Source organism: Heptranchias perlo, chromosome 13 (genome assembly GCF_035084215.1).
Source record: "Heptranchias perlo isolate sHepPer1 chromosome 13, sHepPer1.hap1, whole genome shotgun sequence".
Classification (NCBI taxonomy): domain Eukaryota; kingdom Metazoa; phylum Chordata; class Chondrichthyes; order Hexanchiformes; family Hexanchidae; genus Heptranchias; species Heptranchias perlo.
In genome coordinates, this window is record NC_090337.1 from 3769745 (window position 1) to 3783369 (window position 13625).

Sequence of the window (13625 nt, forward strand, 5' to 3'; positions counted from 1 at the left end):
TAAGCACCAGTGCGCAGGGTATTGGTGGCACTTGTGATACTTCACTTTGTCACTTTCTTGATTAGGTGGCTGCAGGAGTCAGATATTAAAGGCATCAAGAGATATGGGGATAGTGCAGGAAAATGGTGTTGAGGTAGAAGATCAGCCATGATCTTGTTGAATGGCGGAGCAGGCTCGAGGGGCCGGATGGTGTACTCCTGATGCTATTTCTTATGTTCTTATGATTGGGAGGAGGTTGATAGTTTGGTTAACGGGAAGGGTCGATTTTTCCTGACTTTTGTGGGTAGATACACTTGCGCAATATTCCACATTGTTGGGTAGATGTCATTGCAATTGCTAAACTAGAACAGATTTGCTAAGCGGCAGCAAATTCTGGGGCACACGTCATCATCACTACAGTTGTCTCCCCTCTTAGGCCTGATGACATTATCCGACACCATATGCATATTTAAAGTGGGACTCAGCGTCGTTCCTGCGGGTGTCCTGCTCTCCTGTTCATAAGAGCATGTTAATATCTGGGTATGGCGGGTTGGCAGCTGGATATGAAGGGATAAATGACTTGCCTTATTTGAGCTGCCCTCAGTTTCTGCCAGGCTGGTCCTTAATGTCTCCTGGAGAGAACTGGACTGACTGATCATTGTTAACTCTGATGGTGCTGGGGAGCATTGTCCACTGTGCACCTTTAGCTGAAAAATACTTGCAAACACTTCTGCCTTGTTTCTTGTACTTACATGTTGAGCTCTGCTATTATTAGTAAAATTCTGAGCCATTCTTCAGGTGGAAATTAAAGTCCCCCGCCTAGAGTACACTTGTGCCGCTAATTCACTCAGCACTTCCTGCAAATGATGTTCAAACATAGAGTTGTGTTTCTTATTTTAATATTAGTTTTGCTTTAGCCTATTTAAGTTTATTTATTGCGCTTACATTTATTTTCTGATTTATGAATGTTCTCCAACCCATCGCTGCACTAAAGATTTTGGTTATCCAAAATTTCTGTTCGAATCCGTCCCTTTCCCACATCTAGTTTAAACAGATCAGAAACTCGTCCTGTTTATTAATAGCTATTCTCCTTGTTTCTGTCCTATTTATATACAGTCTATCGTTTCTTTATCAATGAGATTTACCCCCCAAAGGTGCCACAATTACTTCTAAAACGAACACCATTTAGATTATTCCAAATAGGCAGCCACTTATTTGGCCTTAGAGTTAAACACACGAACCCAGTATTACCCCAGAAATAACCCAGATTGCGTAGTTTTAAAGGTTTTGACCTTCAATATCCAGGAATTATGTCTAAATTCATTTCCCCACACCAGCGATCATTCCTCCTATATTTTATTTATTCCCTCATAGACAACCGTTGACGAATTACGCGAGTCCATCAGTAAACGTCTGTTGCTTATTTCCTGATTTATTTTAGTGTTTACAACCCTATATGTTTAGTTCTGAGGCTGATAACGTTGTGTATTAACATTGCTTGATATAAAATTATCAGTAATAAAATTCAAACCAGCTAGTATTCTCACACCTGAACGTTCATGTGTGGGGAGTTTTCATTGATAAAGTTAACCTCATGTTGCAGTTCCTAGGTCATGGTTGTTTTTCCCAATTATTGCGTATTTACGCTTTTGTGAAGCGCCTCGGGACCATTCCTACGTTAAAAGCAAGTTGTTGTTACCATAAAATTTTAAAAATATTTTGAATGATAAGATTTCTTGAAATTAATTTAGGTTGCAGGGTTTTTTCTTATTGAATTTCAAGCATCGGTCCTTTAAACCCTGAACGCTTAATTGGAAGGTTGGAGAAGATTAAAACGATTTAAGGAGGATGAGGCTTTTTTACATCTGCAACTTTAATGATTCACGCAACCAAATGTGTTAGCAGTGATTATTCTAGTCCGACTCAGTATGCTGCAGAAGATTTTACAAAGATCAATATTAGAAAGGACCAGGAATAGTCAGATCAATATGAACAGAGATCAGTTCAATAAAATGAAAACCGTGTTTACAGGACGGGGCTGTTCAGAAGAAGTCGTTAAAGATAGACGTAAATAGAACAGTTTTTCTGCTCTTTACGGCATTATGGTCTGTCGTGTGGTAACATCTGAAACTATTAAAATAAGGTTTTTTGAACCATTAGGAAGAAAATGATACAATGTGAAGTGAAATCTATCTTCCGAAACCATAATTGATCATTCACTTGAAGGAGTATAAGTGGAAAGATTTCAGGCCATTGTCACACTTCACACCAGCATTCGAAGTGTCGCCTTAGGGCTACAAATGTTAAGTGTATCCATGTGATTTATATCAATTAATGTTAATTTTATTCACGTACTGCGTATCAATTGAGAACTCTCTTGTACCATTTATAAGAGAGCTAATCTAGGGTGTGGCGTGGGTGTAACGTGTAACTCTGTGAATAAAAGCTTGGAAGGAACTGAAGACTAAGCTCTGGTATCCTATCCTTTACCACCTGACTATCCAGTTCATAACAACAATTAGGAACATTTAGGAGCTGAAAACTAATATTTGTGGTTATTTTTGGCATGTAATCCACGCATTACATTAAACTTGACAAACCACAGCGCCATCCATAAGAACATAAGAAATAGGAGCAAGAGTAGGCCATAAGGCCCCTCGAGCTTGCCCCGCCACGCAATCAGATCATGGCTGATCTTCGACCTTAACTCCACTTTCCCACCCGATCCCCATTTCCCTTGATTCCCCTAGAGTAAAAAAATCTATCCATTTCAGCCTTGAATATATTCAATGAATCAGCATCCACAGCCCTCTGGGGTAGAGAATTCCAAAGATACACAACCCTCTGCGTGAAGAAATTCCTCATTATCTCAGCCTTGAATTGCCGACCTTTTATCCTGCGATTATGCCCCCTGGTTCTAGACTCTTTAGCCAGGGGAAACAATCTCTCAGCATCTATCCTGTCAAGCCCCCTCATAACCTTGTATGTTTCAATGAGTTCACCTCTCATTCTTCTAAACTCCAGAGTATAGGCCCATTCTACTCAACCTCTCTTCATAGGACAACCCTCTTATCCCAGGAATTAATCTAGTGAACCTTCGTTGCACCTCCTCGAAGGCAAGTATATCCTTCCTTAGATAAGGAGACCGAAACTGCATGCAATACTCCAGGTGAGGTCTCACTAAAGCCCTGTACAACTGTAATAAGACTTCCTCACTCCTGTACGCCAATCCCCTTGCAATAAAGGCCAACATGCCATTTGCTTTCCTAATTGCCTGCTCTACCTGCATACTAATAGTTGGCATTTCTTGTACGAGGACACCCAAATCTCTCTATGTATCCACATTTAATAATTTCACACCATTTAAACATATTCTGTTTTTCTATTCTTCCTACCAAAGTGATTAATCTCACATGTCCCCACATTTCCCTATCCATCCAGGAAATGGTTGAAATTGTTTCAGAAGAAACAGCTAAGTGCAGGTGTCATATTGGAAGTATGGAAGGTAAGTAAAGGTCAAAAGGGAAATGCCAGACAGAGAATATACCTCAAGGAGCTAATATTTGTTGTTCATCTGATTCCCAATCACGATAATAGAATGATCCACATTCTGGTTTGCGGCCTGATCAGTGATGCAGCTCCACAAATAAAAAGAAGTAATCTTGATTTATTTGATCGATTTTAATGTAACATACGTAAGCGCTCTGCTGTCACTATGTTTTCAAGGGTTGCTTTGAAACAATTTCTCATTAATAATACAACTAGTGAAAATGCATCACAAGGTATTTGGAAGCCCATGTTTCTAAGAAGGGAAAGTGCGTCCTTTCTTCGGAATTGACATTGCTATACCAGAGAAACTCCTTTAAATGGAGTAACCAAAACAAAGCAATGATAGGAGAAAGAGAAGTAATGATCAATAATTTAGCTGCTGTTGGAAAAGCGTGGCAAAGGATGGAGACGTTATTACGTAGACTTTTTACATAGAATGTACAGCACAGAAACAGGCTATTAGGCCCAACTGGTGTTTGCCAGCATTTATGCTCCACACAAGCCTCCTTCCACCCTGCATCATCTCACCCTAACAGCATTTTCTTCTGTTCCTTTTACCCTTTAAGAAAATAATGACAGTAAAGCATGACAAAGCCACAGGACCAGATGGTTTCCATCTTTCCATCCCAGGGTTTTAAAGGAAGTAGGTGAGAACATTGCGGAAGCTTTAACTATAATCTTCCAAAGTTCCCTCAATTCAGGAACCGTTCGTTTAGATTGGAAAATTGCACATGTCACTCCGCTATTTAAGAAAGGTGAGAGAGGGAAACCATGGAATTATCGACAAGGTAGCTTAACATCTGTTGTCAAGAAATTACTAGAGTCTATAATTAAGGATAGAGTGACAGAACACCTTAATAGTTTTCAGCTGATCAGAGAGAGAGCCAGCTTGAATTTGTAAACGGTAGTTCATGCTTGACGAACCTGATTGAATTCTGTGAAGAATTGACTAAAGTAGTGAACAGGGGAATGACTATGAATGCTGTTTATATGGACTTCCAGAAGGCATTCGATAAAGTCCCTCATAAGAGACTGTTAGGTAAAGTTGAAGCTCATGGAATTGGTGGCAAATTATTGACCTGGTTAGGAAATTGTCTGAGCGGCAGGAGACAGAGAATAGGGATAATTTGGCAGGACGTGACTTGTGGTGTCTCACAGGGATCTGTGTTGGGGCCTCAACTATTTACTGTATGCATTACCGACTTAGATGATGGGGTAGAGAGCCACATTTCCAAGTCTGCCGATGACACAAAGATAGGCAGTATTGTAAGCAGTGTAGATGGGAGCATAAAATTACAGAGAGATATTAATAGATTAAGTGAATGGGCAAAACTGTGGCAAATGGATTTCAAAGGAGGTAAGTGTGAGGTCATCCACTTTGGACCTAAAAAGGATCAATCAGAGTACTCCCTAAATGGTGAAAAGCTCAAAACTGTGGAGGTCCAAGAGTCTTAGGGGTCCATGTACATAGATCATTAAATATCATGAACAGGTACAGTAAATAATCAAAAAGGCTAATGGAATGCTGGCCTTTATATCTAGGTGACTGGATTAAGATGGAGTTGAAGTTATGCTGCAGCCCTGGTTAGACCACACCTGGTGTACTGTGTTCAGTTCTGGGCACCGCACCTTAGGAAGGGTATATTGTCCTTAGAGAGAGTGCAGCATAGACTTGCTAGAATTATATCAGGACTCCCAGGGTTAAATTACGAGGAGAGATTACATAAACTAGGGATGTATTCCCTGGAATTTAGATGATTAAGGGGTGATTTCATTGAAGTTTTCAAGCTATTAAGGGGAACTGATAGGGGAGATAGATAGAAAATATTTCTGCTGGTTGGGAAGTCTAGGACCAGAGGACATAGTCTTAAAAACTAGAGCCAGGACTTTCAGGAGTGAAGTTAGGAAACACTTCTACACGCAAAGAGTGATAAAAGTTTGGAACTCTCTTCCGAAAATGGCAGTTGACGCTAGCTCGATTGTTAATTTTAAATCTGAGATTGATGGATTTAAGTTAACTAAAGGTATTAAGGGATATGGGGCTAAGGCGGGTATATGGAGTTAGGTCACAGATCAGCTATGATCTCATTGAATGACGGAAAAGGCACGAGTGCCTAAATGGCCTATTCCTGTTCCTATGCTCACATGTTCCTATTTTCCCTCATGTACTTACCTAGCTTCCCCTTAAATGCATCCATCCTTTTAGCCTCAACTACTCAAAATGGTCACAAGCTCCACATTATAACCACACTCTGGGTAATGAACTTTCTCCTGAATTCTTCATTGGATTTATTAGTGACGATTTTATATTGATGTCCCCTAGTTTTGGATTACCCCACAAGTGGAAACATCTTCTCTACTTATATCCTATCAAACCCTTCATAATTTTAAATTCATACTTTTAACTCCCGTAGCACCACTGGTGGAATAGCTGGTATGCAGCGTGTAAGATGTGAGGTGTGGGAAAGAGAGCATTGCAGTAGTGTGTGTGAGTCTGTGGAGAAGGAGGCGGAATGAACTGTGGTACAATTATTGTAGAAGTCTGAAGGGGAGCAGAGGAGGAGAAGTATTCTGAATGGTGAGGCTGAAGGTGGTGGAGGTGTGAGCAGAGGCTAAGAGAACAGTATTCTTATCTTGACAACTCTGGTGAGGTCATTTAACTTCTTTCGGTATTGCAGCCACTTCCTGGGAGATGAGCTCCTGGCATTGACCTCGCCTGTGTCCTCTTCCCACTGGCGATGGAGTTGTCCTCTAGAGGACGTTCTGAACCCTGAGGAGATCGCTTTAGGTAAACGGAAGAGGGATTGAAATAATGCAGCACAGGAATGTCAGGAATATAGGAGACTGACCTTTCCATCATTTCTTCCTAAATCCTTAACAAAAGTGTGAATGTGTTGATAATTGGAACCATTGTTTTGTTGATAATTGGAACCATTTGATTTTTTAGCTGCAATTATTGACAATATTCCAAAATACACAAAAGTTGCTAATAGCTGAATTATTTAAAGCTTACAATAAAGACTTTGTGGTCTCATTTCTCATTTATTCAAATTAAGAACATTTGTTACTTTCACCCAATTATTAAGTACACTTTTAGTCATGTCAGCCTTGAAGTTCCTGAGTTTTAAAGTCTCATTTAACAAGTTAAGGTTGCACATGTTTACCCATCAGGTGCTTTTTGGTGTTCTCTTCTGGTTTTAACAAGATAATATAACACTTTGGAGCAAAAATACAGATCAGCAGCCCAAAGCTCGATGCTAAAATTGCAAATATTTCCACAGCGACCGTGTATTTCCCGGGAGTGCTCACATAAGCGGGGATAAAAGTTACCCAAACTGCAAAAAAAATGAACATACTGAAGGTGATAAATTTAGCTTCATTGAACTTGTCCGGTAACGCTCGGGCCAAGAAAGCTAAAATTAAACACATACAAGCTAAGAGCCCGATGTAACCTAACACACAGCAGAAAGCAACCGTGGAACCCACATCACACTCAAGGATAATCTTTGCACTTTGATACTTGGTGTTTTTTGCTGGGACTGGGGGAGATGACAGCAACCAGGTCACACATATTATAATTTGGATCAATGTACAGAGAAAGACAATTGATCTTTGTTGTGTGGGTCCAAACCATTTCATCACATTGCTGGCCGGCAGCGTTGCTTTAAATGCCATCAGGACTACCAGAGTTTTACTAAGAATACAGGAAATGCACAGAACAAAGCTAACTCCGAACACAGTATGACGTACCATACATGACCATGGTGATGGCTGTCCAATGAATGCAATAGAGCACAGAAAGCACAGTATTAATGAGATTAGCAGAAGGAAACTCAGTTCCGAATTGTTGGCCCTTACAATGGGAGTGTTTATGAAATATAAGAAAACAACTGCAACAGCTCCTGTGATACAAGCTCCAAACAGTGAAATCGCCGTGAGTGTTTTGCCCATGCTGTCTTGAAAAGAGAGGAACTCAATTTCTTTCAGAATGCATTGATCTCTTCTGTCATTGGACCAATAATCTATAGGGCATTTGATACATTCTGTAGATTCTGTGGAAGAAGCAGGTATATTGAGCATCAATTGCAGAAATCAATATTAATCTTAATTATTTTGATCATCAGCCTGTACTGCATGCTAATTCTTGCCCTGGAACGTATATTTATTTGATCAATGTTACATACCTGTTTGGTTGCTGATTGCTCCGTCAGAACATGGTAAACAATCAAAGCAGCAGATAGGCTGACCTTTTCGAGCGCCCTTTCTTGTCCCCACAGGACAAATGTCACTGCATACTGATACTGGTACCTGTGGAGATAGAACATTCTGCTCTGAAGCTCAGTCCACATTTAACACTCACTTTGAACATGCCAGATTTATTGCATGGATTATTTAACCTTTTTGCAGTCAGAGTTTTTCCTTTGCTTTGGTGATTACATTTTCTAATGTATTGATTATTATGAATGGAGTATTGGACTGTACAGTTGTGATAAAAAGGGTGGAGTTGATAAAACGCCACGAAAATGTTAGGGATATTATGTTGAGTCAGGAAAAGATCGGAAAACATTGGCTAGCGTATCGAGTAACTTCAAAGTAGAAATCAATTCTCCGACTTTATCAATAATTTTCCCCCCGATTTATTCGATAAGATACATCTTCATTTTCACCTATTTCTCATTGGATTTTCTGCGATGAAAATTTAATAAATTAATCAAATGCTATCAAACCAATAAATAACGTCAGTAGAACCTGTCAAGAAAAACAAATTATTGTATAGGGAAACTTTTAAAATTCATTCTCGGGATGTGGGCATCACTGGCAAGCTGACTTTTATTGCCCATCCCTAGTTGCCGTTGAAAAAGTGGCGGTGGGCCTTCATTTTTAACCACTGCAATCCGTGTGGCGAAGGTGCCTACAATACTGTTAGGTAGGGAGTTCCAGCATTTTGACTCAGCGATGATGAAGGAACAGCGATATATTTCTAATTCGGGGCGGTGTGTGACTTGGAGAGGAACTTGGAGGAGATGGTTTTCCCATGTTGCCCTTGTCGTTCTAGGTGGTCCCGAGTTTGGGAGGTGCTGCCGAAAGAGCATTGACCAGTTGCATCTTGAAGATCGTCCTGCAGCCACGGTACGCTAGTGATAGACGGATGGATGCTTAGGCAAGTGGGTGATGTGCGATCAAATATATTCGGGAAAAAAATCAAAAGGTGCCAACTGAAAATATTGTCTCATAATTAGAAAAGCTCCTTACCCTGTTTTCGGGTCCATGCCAAACGATTCCACTTTCATCCAACGCGAGTTCTTTCCCTGCAGGTAACGCCGCATCGTAATAACCAACTTTAACAAACTCAACTGACCCATCAGCGCGCTCCTGCCAGTTTACCAGATCATAGGAAGCGATGGGATCTCCGTTCTTATCGAAGCTTATTTCCTCTCCAAAGAAGTTGGTGAAACGCACCTCCTTCAGATAGTGTAAGAGCTTCAAACACGACAAAACAATCACATGTTACATCACCATAAAAATATCCGATGGTCCGCAGCATTTCTGGTGAATTATTTCGACACAGGCAAAAAGAAACCACATCGCTATTAGAAACCTCTGCAGAATGGTTATTTTGACTTTTAACAACCCTTTTAAATAACTTTTTTTGTTTAGAAATATAGATTCTATTTTACCTTTCGGGCATGACCGGATCTTTCCTCACCTGCCAGGGTAGAATCTTTGATTTTTGGCCACATGTTTTGTTGAGAAATGGGCCTTTCCCATTTTCACACGACTTTAAATTATGAAGGGCGTGAGCTACAGCGTATACCGCTTTGTACACATTGTACGAAAATCTTAACTGGGACACATCGGTATATGTAGTCTCAATGGTCTCCAAGCTCTCTGAATCTGTGCACCGTTTGTAAGGAGACGGTGATGTGTTTTCTTCAAGACTCTGATTTGAGATTTTGACGCTGCAGCCAAAAACTTCCCGCCAGAGTTCTTCTACAAACGGATTGTCTGGTGCTGTTGAAGGGTGGAGTTTGACTAGAAACTCTCTCAGTCCGGGAATTTCCGCTCTCCTGATTCCAAACCCGATTGTTCCAGACAATATATCCCGAGTTTCCGCTGTCCACAAACGGACTGTTGTGACCCAGGCCTCACTCGCTATCAGCTGGATGTCAGTAATGTTTTGCAGTCTGAGTTCTGTTACCAAAGACAATGCATCGCGCTCAACAGAAAATATTATAATGACCTTAGCAGATGACTTTTTAATGGTCTCTGTAACCTGAAGCAATTTAGCTCTGGTACGTTCAGGAGGGAGAAACTCAATAAAAGCGATGCATGTTTGAAACTTAGAAACTTCTTCGATAAAGGACAATATCCCAAATCGGCCATAATCACTATCTTCTGCTACAATCCCAACCCAAATCCATTTAAATTGCTGCACCAGTCTGACCAACGCTTTGATTTGAACGGCGTCGCTTGGAATTGTTCTGAAGAAAGTTGGGAACTCGCGTTTATCACTCAGACAGGTGCAGGAGGAAGAGTAGCTGATCTGGAAGTTAATGCACATTTTTAGTTACAAAGATCAAGAATATTTCTCAAACCGCCGGGATCTCATGATTCACGGCATTACCGTCGCGGAATCCCCCGCCATCAACGTCCCGGGGATCACCATTGACCAGAAACCTAACTGGTCCAGCCACTTAAATACCGTGGCAACGAGAGCAGGTCAGAGGCTGGCTATTCTATGTTGAGTGACTCACTCCCAAAGCTTTCCACTATTTATAAGGCGCAAGTCAGGAGTGTGATGGAATACTCTCCACTTGCCTGGATGAATGCAGCTCCACCAACACTCAAAAAGCTCGACACCATCCAGGACAAAGCAGCCCACTTGATCGGCACCCCATCCACCACCCTAAACATTCACTCCCTTCACCACCGGCGCACCGTGGCTGCAGTGTGTACCATCCACAGGATGCACTGCAGCAACTCGCCAAGGCTTCTTTGACAACACCTCCCAGACCCGCGACCTCTACCGTCTTGAAGGACAAGAGCATCAGGTACATGGGAACAACACCACCTGCACGTTCCCCTCCAAGTCACACATCATCCAGACTTGGAAATTTATCGCCGTTCCTTCATCGTGGCTGGGTCAAAATCCTGGAACTCGCTACCTAACAGCACTGTGGGAGAACCTTCACCACACGGACTGCAGCGGTTCACGAAGGCGGCTCACCACCACCTTCTCCAGGGCAATTAAGGACGGGCAATAAATGCTGGCCTTGCCAGCGACTCCCACATCCCATGAACGAATAAAAAAAAATACAACCGGCAATTCCGACGGTTGCTTGGGAAAAAGTAATAGTACCATTGACTGTAATGTTTCCAAATTCTGTCTGAGAGGGAATTTTGCCTAAAGTGGAGGGTGTAAAACCTGACCTATCTTTCCAAAAAGAAAGAACAGAAAGAAAAACCACGAAATTATAGGCATGTTATAGAAGTTTCTGATAAGCTATTAGACTCTCTAATAGGCATTAAATACCAAACACTTGGAGAAATATGAGTTAGTCTATATCAGTCAGGACGGATTCCTAAAGGTAGGTCCTATTTGATCCATTATCCAAAGTCAAAATTCCCCCCTTAATTTCATTCGAAATCGAACAATTTCTCACACCAAACGAATGTCAGTACGGGAGCTACTGAGAAATCGAGTTAATCTGAAACTGAAACTTTCCAAGTCAATTGAAAAATCTCCTGTGATATGTTACTCACGATTATATGATTCTATTGTTTCTTATATCACAAGTTGTTATGTCGTTTGTGATTGTGCGCAATGATCCACGTCGGCTTCGGTAAGAGGAACGATTTCGCTTAAAATTTTGCCGAATAATACTACGTGTAATACAGCACAAACCAAACCCAGCCGCCCGGATATTTCGTTCCAAAAAACTTTTATAATCAATCCTTAGGTAAATCTTTTTACTTGAAGAATGCACTTGTTAGGTGTATAAGGGGCATTCAGTAAACGTAATTTACGTGAAGTTAATTAACAAACCCTACCAGGCCAATACCGAAAGGAGCCAACACCCGTGAAGCGGCAATGGACTGTGAAGATCCTACATCTCCCACAACGATGGGCACTGATGGAAGTGCAGCGCACCTGTAGCTGGATTCAGTCCCATCCTCCTCGTTCAGTAATTTGAGGGCTCCTTTAATCGATTCAGAAAGTGTATGGCAGCTGTCAAAGATCCTATAGCCCAGAGTTACATTAGGAAGAAGCTCCGGATTCCTGTTTATTTCATCTATTGCGAAGATCATCGTTTGTACATATCGCAGCCCACTTTGTTTTAATCTATTAAACACACATTGACATACTGATTATGAAAGCACAGCTATCAGGATACAAAATTGTTAGGCGTGTCCTTTGCAGGACGCAGGCGGTACAGTTTAATAGGATGTTGCAACAAAAGTGAATGTATTTTACACATATACAACCACATTTTACTATAAAAGGGTAAATTAGTTTACCGATTCTGTAAATCTGTCCCTTTCCCCTAATTAAACTGTATTTTCACGTTCTGTACTTTTCACTGACTGAATATATTTCATTTCCAGAGTTTACACAGCAACCAAGGTACCTTGGGTCATCCTTTCGGATTTATCCAGATTGATCTATTTGAAATTCAACAGGGAGATTTATAGAAATCCGTCTTGGATGGTTTCGCATCGGCCGCATGTTACAGGCTCCACTTGATATTTAATTCTATTGAAGTCAATCGAACTGAATATCGGGCGGGCAGTATTACGAGCGGGCGATGTTCTACCGCCCGTTTTGCGCTGCTGGCCAAACATATTTCTTACCTTATTTCGAAGAAGATGTGACCTGCTTATTGAGTTCCTCTAACTAGAGATTTAGCCCAGGCAGAACAAATTAATGAGGAAGCAAAGTGAAAAAAGAGAAAAGGAAACAAGGAGAGAAAAAAGGAAAAAAAATGCAAAACGCAAGTAAAAGGCCCAGGAACAATGAAAACAAGAATGTATAAGATCAGGAGTACACAGTTTTCCAAGACCCAAGAATAAACACAGGAAATGTTAGAAATACACATCAGCTCAGACAGCAACTAAAAGACCGAAAAAGATTAATGATTCGGTTTCGACCTTCCGTCGGGATCCACCATCTACGACTATCAGCTCGGTTGGGCTTTTTAAAATCTCATTTTATTTTTTTACCAAAGTAGAATTCATCTTCAAGTATTGATTAGTCTTTCTATTGTAGCTGGTGGAATTCTAGTATTTGGTGTACTTTCTGTTTTGACTTTGATACCGACAGTCTTCTGCCTGATGACTCGTCTGTTCGCCCACTCTACCTCCGTTCCACTTACACAATTTCCCCCACCAACCCCACAATACTTCGGCAGACAAGGAACTATATAAATTTATGTATAACGACTACTCCGATTCAAGTGTTGCAAGTTATTTGGCAAATCAAGCAATTAACGTATTTAGTGAAACATTTCTATCCCTAATGTGGTACTTTTAAATTGACCGATAAATATATTTTAATTATTACTTACTGAAGGCAGCGAACTTGTTGAGGTTTAGAGTGAAATGTGTTATAGTCTGGAGCTGTTTTGAAATGCATTGGAAATAAACCGCCCAGGACAATATCTCCATCTTCAGAAACTCCAGGGTTGAACTTTTCCCTCAGTTTACATGTAGGTTGAATTGCTGATCTCAACTTCTTGATTGAGAAGAGGAACAGAAGGATCCAAATGGAAGACGGCTGCATGATGATAAAAGCCAAATCACTTTCTCAAGACCACTGAAGAATACATTGCAAGTCTTTGCCTGAAAGATTATTTATATACTCGCGAGAAAGCTGCGTGGCAGGATTGCAGCAATATTTAACGAGTTATCATGGTCCCATCTGAATAACTCAAAGAGGTTTCAGCCTCCCTGGTTAAACAGGCGTGATGTGAAATAATGATTAGGTAGATTATTGTAAAATGCTTGAGGCTATTTGTCCCTGTACTATTGAGCTTAATCAGATTTTGTGTGATTGACATGATGGTTGTTCACCCGGCATGTATTAATAATTTATCGTG

At 40.8% G+C, this 13625-nt stretch overlaps 1 protein-coding gene across 1 annotated transcript; it reads right to left on the reverse strand.

Annotated features, from left to right (window-relative positions):
- Nucleotides 1-6672: 6672 nt before the first annotated feature.
- Nucleotides 6673-11847, reverse strand: LOC137331722 (extracellular calcium-sensing receptor-like). Its single transcript, XM_067995708.1, has 5 exons — nt 11581-11847; nt 9236-10072; nt 8782-9009; nt 7713-7836; nt 6673-7580 (listed from the first exon to the last, which is right to left on the reverse strand). The coding sequence occupies exons 1-5, from the start codon at nt 11836-11838 to the stop codon at nt 6673-6675; spliced, it is 2355 nt and encodes a 784-aa protein (XP_067851809.1). The 5' UTR covers nt 11839-11847.
- Nucleotides 11848-13625: the final 1778 nt, after the last annotated feature.